General features: G+C 45.5%; 1 protein-coding gene across 6 annotated transcripts in view; it reads right to left on the reverse strand.

Moving 5' to 3' along the window:
* The window catches only part of LOC126210051 (uncharacterized), an 895,609-nt gene that overhangs the window by 103,455 nt on the left and 768,808 nt on the right, over window positions 1-23,346 (reverse strand). For 5 of the 6 annotated variants that reach the window (XM_049939166.1, XM_049939165.1, XM_049939164.1 and 2 more), the window contains one exon: window positions 19,179-19,414. In XM_049939166.1, coding sequence (XP_049795123.1) covers window positions 19,179-19,414 — 236 coding nt within the window. Of the gene's footprint in view, window positions 1-15,636; window positions 15,737-19,178; window positions 19,415-23,346 lie in introns of those variants that run through there. The other variant, XM_049939169.1, reaches the window with a different exon arrangement.

The raw sequence follows: 23,346 nt of genomic DNA on the forward strand, positions 1-23,346 counted from the left end.
ACTTCATTTACTTGACGTACGTTATTGCGGTTGTTCCTGAAATCCTTAGGTAGGTGGCTCAGCTCATGCAGGAGGTTATCACCGTCTGGTACCATTCTCGCACAAGGTACAAGTTACGCTTCTGTGCCGGGTGGTGATGGCTGATGGCGTGCAAGTACAGACATATTTGGGTAGGTTTTCTGTAGACACTGTGGCGAAGGCTTCCATTTCGGCTGCGGCGGACGAGAACGTCGAGGATGGGCAATGCATTGTGCTTGTCTACCTCCATGGTGAGCTGGATGTTGTTGTTAATAATGTTGAGGTGTGGCAAGTACTACTCAAGTTTCACACGTCCTTGGTATCAAATAACGGACGTGTTGTCAACGATCGGAAGAAACAATTTCATGTATGACAAGAGCCACTCGGCATCAGCTAATGTAATGCATCACCATGTGCTGTAATTAAGCCCACTCCTTCTGAAGAAGATACACTACTCGCCATTGAAATTGCTACATCACGAAGATGACGTGCTACAGACGCGAAATTTAACCAACAGGAAGAAGATGCTGTGATATGCAAATGATTAGCTTTTCAGAGTATTCACAAAAGGTTGGTGCCGGTGGCGACACCCACAACGTGCTGACATGAGGAAAACCGATTTCTCATACACAAGCAGCAGTTGACCGGCGTTGCCTGCTGAAACGTTGTTGTGATGCCTCGTGTAACGAGGAGAAATGCGTACCATCACGTTTCCGACTTTGATAAAGGTCGGATTGTAGCCTATCGCGCTTGCGGTTTATCGTATCGCGACATTGGTGCTCGCGTTGGTCGAGATCCAATGGCTGTTAGCAGAATAAGGAATCGGTGGGTTCAGGAGGGTAATACGGGGCGCCGTGCTAGATCCCAACGGCGTCGTATCACTAGCAGTCGAGATGACAGGCATCTTATCCGCATGGATGTAACGGATCGTGCAGCCACGTCTCGATCCCTGAATCAACAGACGGCGACGTTTCCAAGACAACAACCATCTGCATGAACAGTTCGACGGCGTTTGCAGCAGCATCACAGACAGGAGGACCTGCGATGGCGTACTCAACGACGAACCTGGGTGCACGAATGGCAAAACGTCATTTTTTCGCATGAATCCAGGTTCTGTTTACAGCATCATGATGGTCGCATCCGTGTTTGGCCACATCGCGGTGAACGAACATTGGAAGCGTGTATTCGTCATCGCCACACTGGCGTTCCACCCGGCGTGATGGTATGGGGTGCCACTGGTTACACGTCTCGGTCACCTCTTGTTCGCATTGACGGCACTTTGAACAGTGGACGTTACATTTCAGATGATTTACGACCCGTGGCTCTACCCTTCATTCGATCCCTGCGAAACCCTACATTTCAGCAGGATAATGCACGACCGCATGTTGCAGGTCCTGTACGGGCCTTTCTGGATACAGAAAATGTTCGACTGCTGCCGTGGCCAGCACATTCTCCAGATCTCTCAGCAATCGAAAACGTATGGTCAATGGTGGCCGAGCAACTGGCTCGTCACAATACGCCAGTCACTACTCTTAATGAACTGTGGTATCGTGTTGAAGCTGCATGGGCAGCTGTACCTGTAGACGCCATCCAAGCTCTTGTTTGACTCAATGCCCAGCCTTATCAAGGCTGTTACTACGGCCAGAGGTGGTTGTTCTGGGTACTGATTTCTCAGGACCCATGCACCCAAATTGCGTGAAAATGTAATGTCATGTCAGTTCTAGTATAATATATTTGTCGAATGAATACCCGTTTATCATCTGCATTTCCTCTTGGTGTAGCAATTTTATAGGCCAATAGTGTATTATTAGAAGTATAGAAATCTAGATCAAGAGCTGATAAGCCTTTGTTTTGCAACTGGCTGTTTTTTCAACATCCTCAAAAGTAACTAGGCTTTAATGGCGTCGTGTCCAAATCAATATCCTCAAAATTCTCCTTGAATAACTTTGAAACGGATGGAGCTAAAGGGGTATCCATTTCAGCGCCGTCCGTCTGGTCGTAATACTAGCCATTGTACAGAAAATAAGGAGACGTAAGAGTGTGCCCAAATAACTCGATCACGTCACTTTCAAAGAGCTGAGATACTAGGACCAAAGAGTCTTTCACGGGAACATTCGTAACGAGCGCCACCACATCAAAATTGACCATAATGTCAACCTCGTTAAGTCGGTTAAATCGGCTGATAAAATCTGCGGAGTTTGTAATATGGTGCTCGCAGTGTCCCACATAGGGAGCAAGGATATTGGCCAAGTGCTTCGCCAGCCTGTATGTTGATGAGCCAGTGGTGAACACGATGAGGTGGAATGGTGGTGACCGAACGGTTCTAGGTGCTTCAGTCCGGAACGGCACTCCTGCTACGGTCGCAGGTTCGAATCGTGCCTCGGGCATGGATGTGTGTTGTCCTTAGGTTAGTTAGGTTTAAGTAGTTCTAAGTCTAGCGGACTGATGACCTCAAATGTTAAGTCCCATAGTGCTTAGAGCCATTTGAACCATTTGAGCGGAATGGCTTACCATCCCCGATTTTCGGTAAAGCATAAGCAGTTGGTGGTCTAGGTGCCTGTGGGACAAGATTCTTGACCACACTGTTTTCCACTGAACACTGTTTCAGAAGTTCGGATGTCTTTCTTATCACTCTCGACATTGGGTCGTGTGGGAGTTGCTTTGGACCCGTTGCTTCGCGAACGACCGACCTCTGTTCAGCAGCTCTGGTATTCGACAGAGGCAGAGAGCTCCAGATACCTCCGGTTGTACCTGTCAGTATGCGACTGTGTTACCGCCAGCTCCTCTAGTCTGCTTTGCGCGTCTGCTTATGTCGGCTGCTCTTGACAGCAACAAGTGGTTACAACGTCTCTGGGCAGAGCAAACCTGTACTCCACTCACCAACTTCGCTCTAGTCCTGTCGCTAAACACCCGAATGAGGTACGAGAGTACAGAAGGAAGAAAAAGTAATACTGCCTCCAATGACAGGTATCTACTAATTTCCAGGTGCAACAAATGAGTCAGACTAGACACTGATTTAATTAAGAAACAGAGTGAGTGTAGCGAAAAAAGTCTGCCGCAGTGCGTCTTAGTGTCAGTTTAAATCACTACTTACGTGTATCGAGACGTTAGTAATTAGAGCTTGTCCGCCACCTGAAAGCTAATATAACAGGTCAAGCCTGTCCCGCTAATATACTGGGCGGCCACTTGGGAGACGCGATGTAATATCCACAAGTCTCCATATCAGATGCTGGGCGGCAACCTTCTACTGATTAACAGAGTGACATATCATTTACAGTGCTTTAGCTTCGACGTAGTTGACTGACGGGCATTTAGGTACGTGATTTTGCATGCCAGATTAATAGCGTCGTCAGTCGGATACTGACAGAGGGTGATCTTCAAGACGGAAATAAGGAAAAACAACAAAATAAAAAAAACATTCTGACGTTCATGAAAGACGAAGCCCTCGGGGGGGTATGGCGGTTTTATACATGCCGTCAGTGTCTGTACTGACAGCGATCGATATAAGAATCAAAGAAGTGCTGTGTTTATGAAACACACATTATGTGCAGCATGAGTCACAGACGTAGACGCATCACAACAGGGGAGATGCTTTTGACTGGGGAAAAATCACTTAAAGGGTTCCACAAGACACAGTGTTGGGTCGGCAATTGTTTCTCATATATGTAAACGACCTGCCGTCCAACATTCAACAAGCAGAATTCGTTCTTTTGAGGATGACAGTTATATACATTTATACAGAAACAAAAAAATGGTTCAAATGGCTGTGAGCACTATGGCACTTAACATCGGAGGTCGTCAGCCCTTAGAACTTAGAACTAATTAAACGTAACTAACCTGGAGGTTTCGCAGCGTGGTCGTGAAAACTCACCTTCTCCCCCTGGGTAGTCTTCGTATCCATTTCTCACTTAATAACGATGTGTGCATTCACTCCTACAACCTTGCTTTTGCAACTCAGTGGCTAAAAAAGAGTTTGACAATAAATGGTGTTAAGAGTTAATAATTCCTAGCCATCACCTTTCACATATTACAAAATTAGAAATTCATCTTGGGAACAGACGAATATGTCAAAAAGAAATTATTTCGGTTTGTGTGCTATCAGATATTTTATCATTGGGTAAGTGATCAGAAATTTTGGTTGCAGATAATCATCTTTGTGGTGCTGCAGTTCTTCTTTGTCCGTGCTTGCTGTGAAAAAAGGACGAGGAATTCTGCCTTATGCAAGACATCTTTTCAGTTGCGTTTTACCCAGACATGTTTCAGCATTTTTTGTGCCATTAGTGGCGAAAACTCTGCCCATGTTTGAAAATTCGTAGAAAGTCAAAGTAATCAGCGGATTCACCTCGCCAAAACACACGAGAAAACACTACAACATCAAAGCCATGACAAGTTGCAGATTGTGTAGCAGACTAGCTACCAACATAAAAACCCAATAGCTTCATGTAAGTGAGAAAATAAAATAACCTACTGAAGATAGCACAAAAAGTGTTGAAATACGTCTGGGTAAAACGAAACTGAAATGTTATCTTGCATAAGGCGGAATTCATCGTCCTATTTTGGTTGCAGACTGTGCACCCCTTTTCGTGCTAAAGAGAACCTTAATGTGGAGTAGCGAATGTAATTTTTTCTTCTGGTGCTAGAATTATGCACATTATTGTTCCTTTTGCACAACAGTGAATTATTTGCAACTTCTTTCATGAGGCATTAAATATACTGTGAAGCAGTAGCCAGAGTACCCGACTCCTTAAACGGATGGATACAAGATGATTGTAGGTGAGCACCACGTATTATTCTTACTACACATTTTTGAGCAATGAACATTTCAAATGGTTCAAATGGCTTTGAGCACTATGGGACTTAACTTCTGAGGTCATCAGTCCCCTAGAACTTAGAACTACTTAAACCTAACTAACCTAAGGACATCACACACCTCCATGTCCGAGGCAGGATTCGAACCTGCGACCGTAGCAGTCGCGTGGTTCCGGACGAAAGCGCCTAGAACCGCTCGGCCACCGCGGCCGGCACAGAAACGAAGAATTAGTAAGTAGAATGAAATTTTCACTCTACAGCGGAGTGTGCGCTGATATGAAACTTCCTGGCAGATTAAAACTGTGTGCCGGACCGAGACTCGAACTCGGGATCTTTGCCTTTCGCGGTAGAGCACTTGCCCGCGAAAGGCAAAGGTCCCGAGTTCGATTCTCGGTCCGGCACACAGTTTTAATCTGCCAGGAAGTTTCAATTGGTAAGTAACTTTATTTAAAGTATTATTGATTGAAATGGCTCTGAGCACTGTGAGACTTAACTTCTGAGGTCATCAGTCCCCCAGAACTTATAAGCTAATTAAACCTAACTAACCTAAGGACATCACACACATCCATGCCCGAGGCAGCATTCGAACCTGCGACCGTAGCAGTCGCGCGGTTCCGGACTGAAGCGCCTAGAACCGCTCGGTCACCACGGCCGGCACAGAAACAGACAAATTGGTAAATAACTTTATCTAAAGCATTACTGTCTGGTTTTCTGTAAACTGTCTCACATTCAGTTCCAAGAGGACACAACAAATTCATTCGTGCATATGTCGAGGTGCTGCATCAATAAGAAGTGTACCACATGGTTAGGATATAATAATTAGGGAGATAATGTCAAAAATTTTAGTTCTCCATTATGATGAGAATTTAAATTCGAAAAAAAAACACGTTTTCGAACTCCTAAAGCAACTAAGTTCAGCCATATTTGCACTTCGAATTATTGCAAATTCTGGGGAGAGACAAATCACTAATATTCTATGGATGTTGTGTTGTACGGTTTTAATGACTATCTGGCCGCGATGGCCGAGCGGTTCTAGGCGCTTCAGTCCGGAACCGCGCGACTGCTACAGTCGCAGGTTCGAATCCTGCCTAGGGCATGGATGTCTGTGATGTCCTTAGCTTAGTTAGGTTTAAGTTGTTCTAAGTTCTAGGGGACTAATGACCTCAGCTGTTAAGTCTCATAGTGCTCAGAGCCATTTGAACCATTTTTTTAATGACTGTTACGAACTACATTATGCAACACGTAGATGTATCGGTATATTTTATTAGAGACGATCGGTTCCTGTCTAGAATCAGACCATTATCAGTTCTTTGCACACGATGATGCTCCGATCCTACACCGAAACCGATCATCTCTAATAGAATATACCGGTACAGCTGTGTATTGCATAATGCTGTTCTGAACACATGTCAGTAAGTTGACACACACTGAAGGAAGAAAAAATCGCAACACCAAGAAGGAGTTGTGCGATATAGACGAAAGTTGAATTAGAATTATATATTAATACCTTCAGCTGCCGACGGGCGTTGATATATATCAACGGGAACAGGTGAAAATGTGTGCTCCGACCGGGACTCGAACCCGGGATCTCCTCCTTACATGGCAGACGCTCTATACATCTTAGCCGCCGAGGGCACAGAGGATAGTGCGACTGCAGTGACTATCTCGCGCACGCCTCCCGCGAGACCCACATTCTCACCTTATATGTCCACATACTACATTCGTAGTATAAACGAAGTTGGCAGGCGTGTTTCTACATTTCACAGATGATATCTATTCAACTTTCACGCCAGTCGCAAACGAGTGGCATTAGGAGCGCCACTATGAGGATGCAAATTGCTTTAAATACACGCTGTAACGGTCGTAAGCGTCAGTTACCGGTGAGGCTGGCCATTGTGTGTTAGTGTTAGTCAAGAATGTCTTTAAGGCGACAAAGACACCATTATGAACACATCAGTTTGAACGAGGTCGCGTAATAGGCCGTCCGCGATACTGCAGAAAGACTTGGAAGGAATGTAGCCACTGTACACGGGTGCTGGCAGCAGTGATCACGAGAATGTAGGGTCAACAGAAGTTCGCGATGCAGACGGCCACGTGATACTAACAACACGGAAGGCCATCGTGGTGGCGTATGGCTCTGGCGCATCGTGCGGCACCTGCAACAGCAACCTGAACAGCGGCACAACGAACTGTTACAAACTAGTTACTCGAAGGAAGCTCCGAGCTAGACGCCTTGTTGCGTGCATTCCACTGATTGCAAACCACTGCCATTTGCAACTTCTATGGTGTCAAGCGAGAGTTCATTGGAGTGCAGGGTGGAGGTGTGCTGTGTTTTCCGATGAAACCTGGTTCTGCCTCTGTGCCAGTGATGATCATGTGTTGGTTAGAAGGAGGCGAGTTGAGGGCCTGCAACCAACCTGTCTGTGTGCAGACACTCTGCAGCTACGCCTGGAGTTATGGTCTGGGGTGCGGCTTCGTATGACAACAGGAACGCCCTCGTTGTTATCCCATGCACCATGAATACAAGTTTGTACGCCAGTCTAGTGAATTCATGAACAGCATTTCAGGACGTGTTTTTCAACAGGATAACGCTCGCCCAAATACCGCTATTGTAACCCAACGTGCTCCGCAGAGTGCCTTGGCTCGCTCGTTGTTATCCCATGCACCATGAATACAAGTTTGTACGCCAGTCTAGTGAATTCATGAACAGCATTCCAGGACGTGTTTTTCAGCAGGATAACGCTCGCCCAAATACCGCTATTGTAACCCAACGTGCTCCGCAGAGTGCCTTGGCTCGCTCGCTCACCAGATCCGTCTCTTGACCACACATGGGACATAATCGAGCAACAACTCCGGCGTCAACCAGAAACAGCATTATCAGTCCCTGTAATGTCCGACCAAATGCAACAGACATGGAACGCCATCCCACAGCCTGACAACCGGCAACTGTGAGAGACAGTGCATGTACGTTTGCATGCTGGCATTCAACACTCCGGTTACACCTGTTACTAACACCAGAAATTTACATTTGCACTGGCTTAGCCCTCACTTTTATGTTGCCTAGACAAATGTCGACCTGGAAAAAGCGTTCGACAATATAAAATGGTGCAAGCTGTCCGAGATTCTGAAAAAAGTAGGGGTAAGCTATAGGGAGAGACGGGTCATATACAATATGTACAACAACCAAGAGGGAATAATAAGAGTGGACGATCAAGAACGAAGTGCTCGTATTAAGAAGGGTGTAAGACAAGGCTGTAGCCTTTCGCCCCTACTCTTCAATCTGTACATCGAGGAAGCAGTGATGGAAATAAAAGAAAGGTTCGGGAGTGGAATTAAAATACAAGGTGAAAGGATATCAATGATACGATTCGCTGATGACATTGCTATCCTGAGTGAAAGTGAAGAAGAATTAAATGATCTGCTGAACGGAATGAACAGTCTAATGAGTACACAGTATGGTTTGAGAGTAAATCGGAGAAAGACGAAGGTAATGAGAAGCAGTAGAAATGAGAACAGCGGGAAACTTAACATCAGGATTGATGGTCACGAAGTCAATGAAGTTAAGGAATTCTGCTACCTAGGCAGTAAAATAACCAAATGGTTCAAATGGCTCTGAGCACTATGGGACTCAACATCTTAAGTCATAAGTCCCCTAGAACTTAGAACTACTTAAACCTAACTAACCTCAGGACATCACACACACCCATGCCCGAGGCAGGATTCGAACCTGCCACCGTAGCAGTCCCGCGGTTCCGGACTGCAGCGCCAGAACCGCTAGACCACCGCGGCCGGCGTAAAATAACCAATGACGGACGGAGCAAGGAGGACATCAAAAGCAGACTCGCTATGGCAAAAAAAGGCATTTCTGGCCAAGAGAAGTCTACTAATATCAAATACCGGCCTTAATTTGAGGAAGAAATTTCTGAGGATGTACGTCTGGAGTACAGCATTGTATGGTAGTGAAACATGGACTGTGGGAAAACTGGAACAGAAGAGAATCGAAGCATTGGAGATGTGGTGCTATAGACGAATGTTGAAAATTAGGTGGACTGATAAGGTAAGGAATGAGGAGGTTCTACGCAGAATCGGAGAGGAAAGGAATATGTGGAAAACACTGATAAGGAGAAGGGACAGGATGATAGGACATCTGCTAAGACATGAGGGAATGACTTCCATGGTACTAGAGGGAGCTGTAGAGGGTAAAAACTGTAGAGGAAGACAGAGATTGGAATACGTCAAGCAAATAATTGAGGACGTAGGTTGCAAGTGCTACTCTGAGATGAAGAGGTTAGCACAGGAAAGGAATTCGTGGCGGGCCGCATCAAACCAGTCAGTAGACTGATGGAAAAAAAAAAGACAAATGTATTCCTGAAACGTCATTAGTCTACATTAATTATTGTTTGGTGTCGCGATATTTTCCCTCGCGTATTTTTTGTATTTTCGTTCAATAATCTCTTAGGAGTAGTGTTCTGGGGTAACTCAACTTTAAAATCGAAAGTGTTCATTGCCGGCCGGTGTGGCCGAGCGGTTCTAGGCGCTTCAGTCCGGAACCGCGCGACTGCTACGGTCGCAGGTTCGAATCCTGCCTCGGGCATGGATGTGTGTGATGTCCTTAGGTTAGTTAGGTTTAAGTAGTTCTAAGTTCTAGGGGACTGATGACCTCAGAAGTTAAGTCCCATAGTGCTCAAAACTATTTGAACCATTTGAAATGTTCATTGCTCAAAAATGTGTAGTAAGAATAATACGTGGTGCTCACCTACAATCATCTTGTATCCATCCGTTTAAGGAGTCGGGTACTCTGGCTACTGCTTCACAGTATATTTAATGCCTCATGAAAGAAGTTGCAAATAATTCACTGTTGTGCAAAAGGAACAATAATGTGCATAATTCTAGCACCAGAAGAAAAAATTACATTCGCTACTCCACATTAAGGTTCTCTTTAGCACGAAAAGGGGTGCACAGTCTGCAACCAAAATAGGACGATGAATTCCGCCTTATGCAAGATAACATTTCAGTTTCGTTTTACCCAGACGTATTTCAGCACTTTTTGTGCTATCTTCAGTAGGTTATTTTATTTTCTCACTTACATGAAGCTATTGGGTTTTTATGTTGGTAGCTAGTCTGCTACACAATCTGCAACTTGTCATGGCTTTGATGTTGTAGTGTTTTCTCGTGTGTTTTGGCGAGGTGAATACGCTGATTACTTTGACTTTCTACGAATTTTCAAACATGGGCAGAGTTTTCGCCACTAATGGCACAAAAAATGCTGAAACATGTCTGGGTAAAACGCAACTGAAAAGATGTCTTGCATAAGGCAGAATTCCTCATCCTATTTTCATAGCAAGCACGGACAAAGAAGAACTGCAGCACCACAAAGATGATTATCTGCAACCAAAATTTCTGATCACTTACCCAATGATAAAATATCTGATAACACACAAACCGAAATAATTTCTTTTTGACATATTCGTCTGTTCCCAAGATGAATTTCTAATTTTGTAATATGTGAAAGGTGATGGCTAGGAATTATTAACTCTTAACACTATTTATTGTCAAACTCTTTTTAGCCACTGAGTTGCAAAAGCAAGGTTGTAGGAGTGAATGCACACATCGTTATTAAGTGAAAAATGGATACGAAGACTACCCAGGGGGAGAAGGTGAGGTTTCACGACCACGCTGCGAAACCTCTATGGTCATTGCTCATCAATACATGAAGTCTGTCTGGTCATGCTTTAGCAGTGATTCTTCTTTCCCCGTCGACTTGGAGGGGTTGAGATGTCCCTAATGCATTTGTTACTCAGGTAACATCCAGTGATTAGTCCACGTTAGAAGTCAATGAACTCTCATAATCGACAGCATGCCACCCCCGCCTCCTTTTATACTGGTGGGTCCGCTTTTCGTGACATCTAGTGGTCTGTTCCGCATTACTCAGGGGGTTCGCGTATATTTCTGGTAAGGTAGTACATATCAGCTGATTGTTGTCGATTCGACTGTCTGTCTGCGCGTCTGTTACGGGAATACGTATGAAACTGAAATTTTTGTGAGCTGCTGAGGTTTATGATCTCTTGGCGGTGTAAAAAACTTCAGCTTCTGAGTCAATGCAATCAAAAGATACCGCCATATACGAGGGCAGTTCAATAAGTAATGCAACACATTTTTTTTCTGAAACAGGGGTTGTTTTATTCAGCATTGAAATACACCAGGTTATTCCCCAATCTTTTAGCTACACAACACTATTTTGCAACGTACTCTCCATTCAATGCTACGGCCTTACGCCACCTTGAAATGAGGGCCTGTATGCCTGCACGGTACCATTCCACTGGTCGATGTCGGAGCCAACGTCGTACTGCATCAATAACTTCTTCATCATCCGCGTAGTGCGTCCCACGGATTGCGTCCTTCATTGGGCCAAACATATGGAAATCCGACGGTGCGAGATCGGGGCTGTAGGGTGCATGAGGAAGAACAGTCCACTGAAGTTTTGTGAGCTCCTCTCGGGTGCGAAGACTTGTGTGAGGTCTTGCGTTGTCATGAAGAAGGAGAAGTTCGTTCAGATTTTTGTGCCTACGAACACGCTGAAGTCGTTTCTTCAATTTCTGAAGAGTAGCACAATACACTTCAGAGTTGATCGTTTGACCATGGGGAAGGACATCGAACAGAATAACCCCTTCAGCGTCCCAGAAGACTGTAACCATGACTTTACCGGCTGAGGGTATGGCTTTAAACATTTTCTTGGTAGGGGAGTGGGTGTGGCGCACTCCATTGATTGCCGTTTTGTTTCAGGTTCGAAGTGATGAACCCATGTTTCATCGCCTGTAACAATCTTTGACAAGAAATTCACCCTCAGCCACATGACGAGCAAGCAATTCCGCACAGATGGTTCTCCTTTGCTCTTTATGGTGTTCGGTTAGACATCGAGGGCCCCAGCGGGAACAAACCTTTGAATATCCCAACTGGTGAACAATTGTGACAGCACTACCAACAGAGATGTCAAGTTGAGCACTGAGTTGTTTGATGGTGATACGTCGATCATCTCGAACGAGTGTGTTCGCACGCTCCGCCATTGCAGGAGTCACAGGTGTGCACGGCCGGCCCGCACGCGGGAGATCAGACAGTCTTGCTTGACCTTGCGGCGATGATGACACACGCTTTGCCCAACGACTCACCGTGCTTTTGTCCACTGCCAGATCACCGTAGACATTCTGCAAGCGCCTATGAATATCTGAGATGCCCTGGTTTTCCGCCAAAAGAAACTCGATCACTGCCCGTTGTTTGCAACGCACATCCGTTACAGGCGCAATTTTAACAGCTCCGTACAGCGCTGCCACCTGTCGGAAGTCAATGAAACTATACGAGACGAAGCGGGAATGTTTGAAAATATTCCACAAGAAATTTCCGGTTTTTTCAACCAAAATTGGCCGAGAAAAAAAAATGTGTTGCATTACTTATTGAACTGCCCTCGTACGTCACACTCACTCATCAAAACCTATAGGTCGCTTCCCTTTGCACTAGAACCATGAAACTGGTCAAGAAGCAAGGTTTCACAGTACAAGTACAGGTAAAACTCTGAAAATTTTTAATTCGTAATTGTATGACATTTAAAAAAACATTTTTTATCATTCGTTACCTGTCTATCCCTCCGTCCGTCTCTTATGACACATTTTTCTCAGTAACTGGTAGACGTATCAACTACATCTACATCTACATCTACATTTATACTCCGCAAGCCACCCAGCAGTGTGTGCCGGAGGGCACTTTACGTGCCACTGTCATTGCCTCCCTTTTCTGTTCCAGTCGCGTATGGTTCGCGGGAAGAACGACTGTCTGAAAGCCTCCGTGCGCGCTCGAATCTCCCTAATTTTACATTCGTGATCTCCTCGGGTGGTATAAGTAGAAGGAAGCAATATATTCGATAACTCATCCAGAAACGCACCCTCTCGAAACCTGGCGAGCAAGCTACACCGCGATGCAGAGCTGAAACATTCTGAGGTCTGTGGTCCCTTGGTTAAGCTTCTAAGTAATACAATCAAAATATATTGCCTTGTACGTCATAAACTTTGATACTTGCACACTCGGTCATCAAAACCTGCAAGGTACTTCCCGTTGACCTAAAATCATGAAATTTGCCAAGAGGCAAGGTTTCACAATACAACCAGAGGTAAAAATCCGAAAACTGCTAATTTGCAATTATATCTCAAGAAAAAAATTGTCATTTGTTATCAGACAGTCTGTCGCTCTGCCTCTTAAGGATCCCTTTTCTCAGGAACGGACAGACGTACCAGGTTGAAATATACACCACACACTGACTTCTGTAGGCTTTTGGTGGTCTAAAAATGTCAAGCTTCTAAGTCAGTGTTGACTATGCCACTATGGCTGCAGTGCATTGTCAACAATGCCACTATGGCTGCAGTGCATTAGGACTTTGTTTTTATGAGACAGGTATGCCTCTTAACATTTAAAGCGCACAAATGTAAATTTTGTCAGTACTACTTTTCAATATGCTCTATGTATTGTTCTTAAGCTGTGCACAGTTTGCGAGTGTATTTATATTTTTCCCACTTTTGCTGCAGATCTGATGATGGTCATTAAAGACCGAAAACGGTAATCTGTTAAACAGAAAAGATTGTGACCATAGACGTAAATTAAAGGAAACTTATTATACACTCCTGGAAATTGAAATAAGAACACCGTGAATTCATTGTCCCAGGAAGGGGAAACTTTATTGACACATTCCTGGGGTCAGATACATCACAAGATCACACTGACAGAACCACAGGCACATAGACACAGGCAACAGAGCATGCACAATGTCGGCACTAGTACAGTGTATATCCACCTTTCGCAGCAATGCAGGCCGCTATTCTCCCATGGAGACGATCGTAGAGATGCTGGATGTAGTCCTGTGGAACGGCTTGCCATGCCATTTCCACCTGGCGCCTCAGTTGGACCAGCGTTCGTGCTGGACGTGCAGACGGCGTGAGACGACGCTTCATCCAGTCCCAAACATGCTCAATGGGGGACAGATCCGGAGATCTTGCTGGCCAGGGTAGTTGACTTACACCTTCTAGAGCACGTTGGGTGGCACGGGATACATGCGGACGTGCATTGTCCTGTTGGAACAGCAAGTTCCCTTGCCGGTCTAGGAATGGTAGAACGATGGGTTCGATGACGGTTTGGATGTACCGTGCACTATTCAGTGTCCCCTCGACGATCACCAGTGGTGTACGGCCAGTGTAGGAGATCGCTCCCCACACCATGATGCCGGGTGTTGGCCCTGTGTGCCTCGGTCGTATGCAGTCCTGATTGTGGCGCTCACCTGCACGGCGCCAAACACGCATACGACCATCATTGGCACCAAGGCAGAAGCGACTCTCATCGCTGAAGACGACACGTCTCCATTCGTCCCTCCATTCACGCCTGTCGCGACACCACTGGAGGCGGGCTGCACGATGTTGGGGCGTGAACGGAAGACGGCCTAACGGTGTGCGGGACCGTAGCCCAGCTTCATGGAGACGGTTGCGAATGGTCCTCGCCGATACCCCAGGAGCAACAGTGTCCCTAATTTGCTGGGAAGTGGCGGTGCGGTCCCCTACGGCACTGCGTAGGATCCTACGGTCTTGGCGTGCATCCGTGCGTCGCTGCGGTCCGGTCCCAGGTCGACGGGCACGTGCACCTTCCGCCGACCACTGGCGACAACATCGATGTACTGTGGAGACCTCACGCCCCACGTGTTGAGCAATTCGGCGGTACGTCCACCCGGCCTCCCGCATGCCCACTATACGCCCTCGCTCAAAGTCCGTCAACTGCACATACGGTTCACGTCCACGCTGTCGCGGCATGCTACCAGTGTTAAAGACTGCGATGGAGCTCCGTATGCCACGGCAAACTGGCTGACACTGACGGCGGCGGTGCACAAATGCTGCGCAGCTAGCGCCATTCGACGGCCAACACTGCGGTTCCTGGTGTGTCCGCTGTGCCGTGCGTGTGATCATTGCTTGTACAGCCCTCTCGCAGTGTCCGGAGCAAGTATGGTGGGTCTGACACACCGGTGTCAATGTGTTCTTTTTTCCATTTCCAGGAGTGTAATTTAGATTTCACATCATAGTGGATTTTAAGAGTAGAAGTAGGTAACTTTGAGTCTCTGTATCTTTGAAGCGAATACAGATTAGACGAAAATTTTCAAGTTTGTTCGAGATCAGTATCTTCGGAATATATCGTAAAAATTTCAGCCATTTGATGTGCATAGGCGTCTTGGAATCCTTGACTGGATTTTGGTGCGCTGGTGACAGCAAAAATATACTAAAAACACCTATGTGTGGTTTTCCGAGGTACCGCCCACGAAATAATGGTGTCTCCACAAGTTCCATCGAGCCGACCGTACACCACATCAACTGTAAAAAGAACCAACCGATTTGCTCCATTTGCCTAAGCAGGAGGGAGTGTGTAAAATTGATACTTTGACTCTATACTGTAGCACAGTGACGCTAAGACGATCCTTTTGTTGGGTATACAAATGGTCCTATCCATACCACTTGACGCTACCTTTTATCATCAACAGAACCCGAGGTATTAGCACTAGAACATCTCGTTTATATGCGAGGCGCTTTGGAACATATTAGGTGAACATGCTGTCACATGCATACCGAATCACACAAGATGTAAAACTGCGTTGTTAGCTATCGCCCTGGTGTTTCAGTGAGTAATAGACCAGATACTGGGTCCACGGTGGGAGGCCGTCAGCGCGGCGTCGCTCGCCGGAAGGAAGACGATCTGTGCGCGCCGGCTGACCCCGCGCTCCGCTCGGCTTACCTTTTTTGCCGCCCGCAGCTGTCGCCCCCGGGCGCGGCATCACGCAACACAACACACACGTCTCTGGACGGGCCCTCAGCGCGGCTGCCCAACCGCTCTGCCAAGGGCGCACTGGATTGCTGACTGGATGCGTGCCCCGACCGGCGGGGCCTCCGAGATAATTACTTCCCACGGGGATGGCTCGCTTTCTCACACCCACCCACCACCTCCCAGCCATTCTTTTGTGCCGGTTCCTCCCCCCCCCCTCGTTACCTCCTCTACTTCCCCTCCACCGCAGCCAGGGTCACTACGCATACACTTTTTTACAGAAATTTCCGAGCTTATTTGTGAAACCTCTCTACAAGATGTCAGGACCTCTTCTTCTTCTTGCCTTCAAGTATTGGGCGTCTGTCTGTTACGATGACCATTTCTTCCTTTGCCTTCCCAGACGTCTTTGGCCTACCGGATTATAACTTATGACTTTGTAAGGTAGTCTACCACTGTTCCATTCTGTCGAGGTGTTCACTCCGTTTTCTTCTACTGTCTTGACTTTTATTTCCTACTTTAAATATCTTTAATGGTTTCCTGATGTCGCTGTTTCTTAATCTGTAACTCTGGTACATCCTTTCGCAGCTCTAAGAAATCTCATTTCAGGTCCCTGGATCTTACTTTCTTGTCGTTCGTGTATGACACACAACTCACTCCCATCGGACAGTGTAGGGACGGCCATTACTCCACAAACATTAATTGGTATTACTTTTTGTGCTTCGTTTCTAAAGTACCTATTTATTGTTCCACAAATGTTTCAAAATTTTGTTACTTTCTTGGCTATATCTTTGTCATCCTCGTATATGATATCACACTCCAGGTAATTAAAATTTCCGACTTGTCCTACTGTGGCATTGTTCACTATCTGTGTTGTTGTGGGGCCTGTCGTATAAAAGCCACAGTTTTAGCTTTCTTCGCGGATATAATCTTATTACAGTCATCGGATATTTCAATTGTAAGTTTCTTTTTGCAGGTCATACTCTACCTCCGTGAAAATTGTGACTTAATCTGCACATAAAACACAATTCACAGGAATCTTTTTGTCTATTCTAGTACATATGTACATGTACAGCGTGGGCGAAATGCCACATCCTTACTTGACCCCCTTGTTATGATCGAAGGTGCTGTCAGCTCTTGAATTATATATAAAATGACTGTTACGGTTTGTAGGCTTCCTAAGGTGTAGTGGGTACCCTTTTTTCTTCATTATGCTCCACGGTTTTTCTCGATTGACTGTCTCAAAGACCACTCCTGCACCAACAAATGCTATGGGCGTCTCTCGATTAAATTCTGTGCGATTTTCAATGATTTTTTTTATCACAAACATTGCATAAGGTCTCGAACCTTTTCCACGGAAACATATTTGTTCTTCACTTAAAAAGCACTTTAATATCTGCTTCCAGGAGTCTTGTATGTTGCGTCCAGAAAGCTGATTCCTCTATCTGCTTGGCCTCTTGATCAAAATTACACAGATAGGAGAGTTTCCTAAGCTGAGCACTTTGTGGTAAGAAATTGTAGTCTCATTTAAATTACGAACTTCCAGCACTTCATTTGGACTTCATAATAAGTATATATTTTTGAATAGTTTTTGTATTTCGTATATACCATTTTGACTATCTGTTAGGATGATTTAAAAATGGGCCCTGGCCCAAAACTAGTCATCGAGTAAATAAAGAAAGCGAAATTTGCAACTTTAGCTGTTTTTCGTTCTACTCATTTAAATTAGTTGGTATGGGACGTTTAACATCTGGTATCACGATGTTGTCTACATTTACATACATATTATGGACACATCAAGTGGTGGAGGGAGTAAAACCATAGTAAAGGTCAGAAAGACAGAGACGAGAGTAAAACGAGATAAAAGGAAAATACCTGCCAGGAAGGCTGGGTAGACAGTCGAGGACCATACACTGTACAATGGGTGGCTTGCACAGTACCGATGTACAAGGTGAATATCAAGTTTCTTCTGATTTAAAAAAAATTCTAATGAACTTTGCTAGTTACAGCTATGCTGTTTGTTGCTAAAGGTAGCTTAACTCCTGATGTTTTGATGGATACGCTCCTACATCTGCTCTGACGCTTCAGTTACAGGAATTTCAACAATGGACACTGTTTCAACAAAATGAGATTCTCACTCTGCAGCGGAGTGTGCGCTGATATGAAACTTCCTGGCAGATTAAAACTGTGTGCCCGACCGAGACTCGAACTCGGGACCTTTGCCTTTCGCTGTGGCTAAGCCATGTCTCCGCAGTATCCTTTCTTTCAGGAGTGCTAGTTCTGCAAGGTTCGCAGAAGAGCTTCTGTAAAGTTTGGAAGGTAGGAGACGAGATACTGGCAGAAGTAAAGCTGTGAATACCGGGCGTGAGTCGTGCTTCGGTAGCTCAGATGGTAGAGCACTTCCTCGAAAGGCAAAGGTCCCGAGTTCGAGTCTCGGTCGGGCACACAGTTTTAATCTGCCAGGAAGTTTCACTGTTTCAACAAGTTATGTGCACTGCCACCCTCGGGTTTATTTGTTAGCCAGGCCTTGGATGAAACCTTTCCGGGCAAGTTGGGTCGACAGAGACGATTCAACATCACGCCCACCAGGTTTATTAAACAATAACCCTTCCTGACTTTTTTGTGGGGTTACGTTAAGGGTAAAGTGTTCAGTTCACAACTATTACGGCTGAAATACAAGATGCTATAAATTTGGTGCCGAAAGACATTTTGGTAAAGATATGGGGATAAAGTGAGTATCACGTAGCCGCTCTACAGGCAACAAACGGGCTACATGTGGAAGACTGTACGTAAGATCCTTTAAGAGTTAAGCTACCATTTCCAACAAATTACATAGCTGTATCTGGCATAGTTCTCGAGAAATAAATTTTGTAATCTGGGAAGGACTTTATGTTCATCCTGTACAAACTTTACTATGGCACATTACAAGTTGCCGCACTTTCTCGATTATCAACGCTTTGTTCAATGAGGGATTTTATACACAAGCGCTTCGCCGACGTGTAAGATCCAGCGATCGCGGTGGCCACGATGCAGGGTCTTCCTTCCAAATGCAACAACGTAGGTATCTTATGTGAAGGCGCTGAAGGGTGTTAATACCACTTCGGAGTGGTATGATGCACCATATTATATAAAACGCAGCAGTCTCTGTAATGCTGTGTTGCGTGGTAATGTGGTTTTTCGACTTTTTTTGTACGCATTGTGGTTTATTGCGAATTATTTCCAATATATAGCGAATACTCTTAAATGGGCGACTGTACAAAGCAGCTGACCTTAGATTAGCACAAGAAAATGGACAAAAATCAACTCTGGAATTTCACCCACATGAAATGGTTTCCTTGGTGGACCCTCACACTTACACTTTTGTGTAATAATGAAACAATCTGCGTCATTTAATTCTCAGGTAGTAAGAGAAGTAAATCACGCAAGCTGTTTCATTATTGTACAAAAAGTGTGAGGATCCACCAAGGTAACGATTTCATGTGTGTGAACTGCTTGGCACGCCTTCACGTTGGACTTACCGGGAACTTGCTGGAGTGTGTGTGCAGGGCGACGCCGGGCTGAAGGTCTGAGGCCGCGGCGGCAGAGCCCGGGATGGGCACCGTCTGCGCGTCGCCGTACAGAGGGTAGGGCGGCATGCGGTACGGCGGCGGCGGAGAGGCGGCGCCGGAGGCGGCACCGGAGGCGGCTGCGGGCAGCGGCTTCGGGGGCGGTACCGGCTTGTACGGCTGCCCATAGCCGGCGGCTTCCACCTCCGCTGCGAACAAGCGCCACACATTAGGCTGATTACAGTGACGTCGTAAAGAACTGTAATGCTATAAGCCGGCCGTTGTGGCCGAGCGGTTCTAGGCACTTCAGTCCGGAACCGCGCTGTTGCTACGGTCGCAGTTTCGAATCCTGCCTCAGGCATGGATGCGTGTGCCGTCCCTAGGTTTAAGTCGTTCTAAGTCTAGTGGACTGATGACCTCGGATGTAAAGTCCCATAGTGCTCAGAGCTATTTTTTTGTAATGCTATATGAGGCGACAAAGCGACGTCCAGTTGTGAGGTAAGAGGCATTCAGCACAAATGCTACAGGTTCGCTGCAGTGACGATGACTTCAATGCCAGATGAGAACGCGACGTGACAAAAAACAGCTAGTATCCGAAGACCAACTGCTGCAGAGCTGGTGACTTCAATGCAAGGTCAGAACACGAACTTTATCAACTGAAAGGCACAAGACTCTAGTCTTTCGTCTACTATAATCGACTGTATTCAGTCCTCAGTCAGTTTTGAGACTTTTTGTTTCTCACCGCCTGTTTCACCTCTCGTAATGACTTAAGGACGTGAAAAAGTCGCAGCTGCATCGTCGTTCAAAGTCCACGTTAAATTTTAGGATTCCTATAACTGGCAAGGCCTTACTACCTCTACGCCTAAAAAAGTAGTGCTTTCAAAACCATCATATTGAGGGCAGTTCTATCTCACGTTCTGCCATTTGCATCCACATCGGCATGGTTACTCTGCAATTCACACTAAAGTGCCTGGCAGAGGGTTCATTAAACCATTTTCATACTACTTCTGTACCATTCCACTCTCGAATGGTGCGTGGGAAAAAGGAACACCTAAATCTTTCCGTTTGAGCTCTGAGTTCTCTTATTTTATTATGATGATCATTTCTCCCTACGTAGGTGGGTGTCAACAAAATATTTACGCATTCGGAAGAGACAGTTTGTGATTGAAATTTCGTAAACAGATCTCGCCGCAAAGAAAACCGCCTTTGTTTCAGTGACAGCCACCCCAACTCGCGTATCATATCAGTGACACTCTCACTCCTATTGCGCGATAACACGAAACGAGCTGCCCTTCTTTGCACTTTTACGATGTCCTCTGTCAATCCTACCTGGTAAGGATCCCATACCGCGCAGCAATATTCCAGCAGAGGACGGACAAGTGTAATGTAGACTGTCTCTTTAGTGGGTTTGTCGCATCTTCTAAGTGTTCTGCCAACAAAGCGCAGTCTTTGTTTTGCCTTCCCCACAATATTATCTATGTGGCCATTCTGGTAGCGCTATTGCAGTGACGAAAATGCGGTTAACAAGATACACAAAAACACTTTAAAACAGCCATAAATCGTGTTTCATTATTAAACTGACGAGGCGGGCGAATGTCTGCAGGTACAAATGCTAAAAGATGTGTACCTTCCAGTACCCACAAGTTTCGTAAAGACCTAGCATTACCGTGGCACGGAAGACACAAGCAGAATGACGAATATGAACAGACAAACAGAACACGACGTCTGTAACGAAGTCACAGTCAATTTTATTTGTTTAAGTTTGTCGGAAATTGGGTACGATGAAGTAATGATTGATGGAATGTGAAAAATTTGCATAAAATCAAAAGAAAGGAATGTAATACGTAATCCGTGTAATGCCCAGCTTAAATATTATGGCCGGCCGGAGTGGCCGTGCGGTTCTAGGCGCTGCAGTCTGGAGCCGAGCGACCGCTACGGTCGCAGGTTCGAATCCTGCCTCGGGCATGGATGTGTGTGATGTCCTTAGGTTAGTTCTAAGTTCTAGGCGACTGATGACCTCAGAAGTTAAGTCGCATAGTGCTCAGAGCCATTTGAACCAGCCATTAAATATTATGCTCTGCCGTTGCACATTTGTTGACCTGTATAAGGCGCGTAAATCTCCCACGCTCGACGCAGTCAGGAACTGGTCACAGCCTCTTCCTATTGGGCCTCAATGGTCAAGGAAGCTGTGGAAATACAATTAGCAGACAAAATGCTCAGCCGAGACGAAGGCTTCCAGCCCGACAAACCATGGGCACACCTCGCTTCAGGTCTACGCTCTCACTAAAATTATTATTCTGAGTCTTCGTTGCCTAGCACTCCATCCCATCACATCTATTTTAATAATCAACCACATAATTCGTAAGCACTGTGAGATGAAATACATAAAATGTATTCGCAATTGCAAATATTGACAACCGTCAGCGGTATAACGGAGTGGCGACAGTGAAAATTTATGCCGGACCGGGACTCGAACCCAAATTTCCCACTTACCGCGAGCGGTCGCCTTACCATTAGGCTGTCCGAGCAAGACATAACGGTCAGACCTAATCTTTCATACGTCGTCAGCCATGTGTCGACAACCTGCACTCGTACATTAGTTATGTATATTCCCGTATAGGTGAGGCATCTTGATTGGAAGTCGTTTGCCCGGTGTCGCCGGATAAATTCGATATTGCAGTGCTTCTGTTATTCAGAAGTACGGCCAAGCGACAGTCAGTTAAAATGTCTTCCCTGTACGGGAATATACAAAATGAATGTACGAGCGCAGGTTGCACACACATGGTTGGCGACACATGGAACTTTTAGCTTAGCCGTGAGTCGTGATCGGATGCCTGATGGTAAGGATAGTAAGGTGAGCGCTCGCGAAAAGCGGAAATCCGAGCTCGAGTGGCACAAAATTTCGTTGTCGTCATTTCATTATACAACCGATGGTTGTCAATATCCGCAACTGCGAACATATTTAATGTACTGCATAAAGTTTTATCTATGACTGATGCTGTTGTTGCCGACAGTTTAATCTCTGGCGCATGCCCATTTACTACACACTATTTTGCCAAGAAGTTTTAATTTTGTGACCAGCTCACCTTGAAAGTGGTAGTACGCTCATCAGCTGAAATATCGGATAAAGATACAATACTGCTCTTGATGCATGTCCGAAAGGTGATGGAATATTAGATCCGCCGAGAAAAAAGAAATGACCAAAATGTCAATTTGTACTGTAGTAGTAAATAAAGGATTTTTAAACAGCGTAACTATTTATTTCCAAGCATAGTTTCTATCTTGTGTGTTTAATTCCGGGAACAGGGTGACTGAATATTAATTTGAGTTTTAGCCGCCTACAATCTGTGGCTTGTACCTAGCTCCGCTGTCAGGATCTAAAGGGGGAGAGTTAACTGCGCAAAGCCTCTGCCATTTAGACGCTGATGGCTTGCGAGAAAGCTGTAATCTGCCCGAGTGATGTGGAGCCGCTGTCAGCTGGCGACCACAGCATTAGAAAGTCCGCTAGTGGGCTCACAGCCGCGTGGAGACTTCAACGCATGAGCAGAACACGAACACTGCCGTCCTAGATACTTTGGTAGAATTTACTTATCTGTGGGGTTTAACATTACACAAATACTTTGGTAAAACTTACTTCTCTGTGGGGTTTAACATTACACGGTAATCTCACCGACCTGCTCTGTGACTAGATAGTGAAAAGGACACGTCATTCCAGAAAATATTGCTATTGATGTCTAATTCCATTGTGCACCACGACCGTATTATTGTCAATATATTTTGAATATATGGCAGTATCGATCGTAAAGATTGAAATCCTTTATTTTACAGATCGATTTCGGTCACTGTGTGACCATCTTCACTGCAAACTTTTCGAACCTTGTAGCCCCATCTCATAATAACACATTTTCCATGATACTGGACCGGCTACTGCTGAGGTCACAAAATAGGTTCTTCTGTAATTCAAAATTACTGTATGCAGTGAAAGTGAACACATCTGTTGGAAATAACCATCACAGTACATGTTACGCCACACAGAAAATGTTGTGTTATTATGATATGGGCCTGCAAAGTTCAAAATTTGCACTGAAGATGGTCACACAGTGGCCGAAATCGATCTGTAAAATAAAGGATTTTCCTTTCC

Source organism: Schistocerca nitens, chromosome 10 (assembly GCF_023898315.1).
Source record: "Schistocerca nitens isolate TAMUIC-IGC-003100 chromosome 10, iqSchNite1.1, whole genome shotgun sequence".
NCBI lineage: Eukaryota > Metazoa > Arthropoda > Insecta > Orthoptera > Acrididae > Schistocerca > Schistocerca nitens.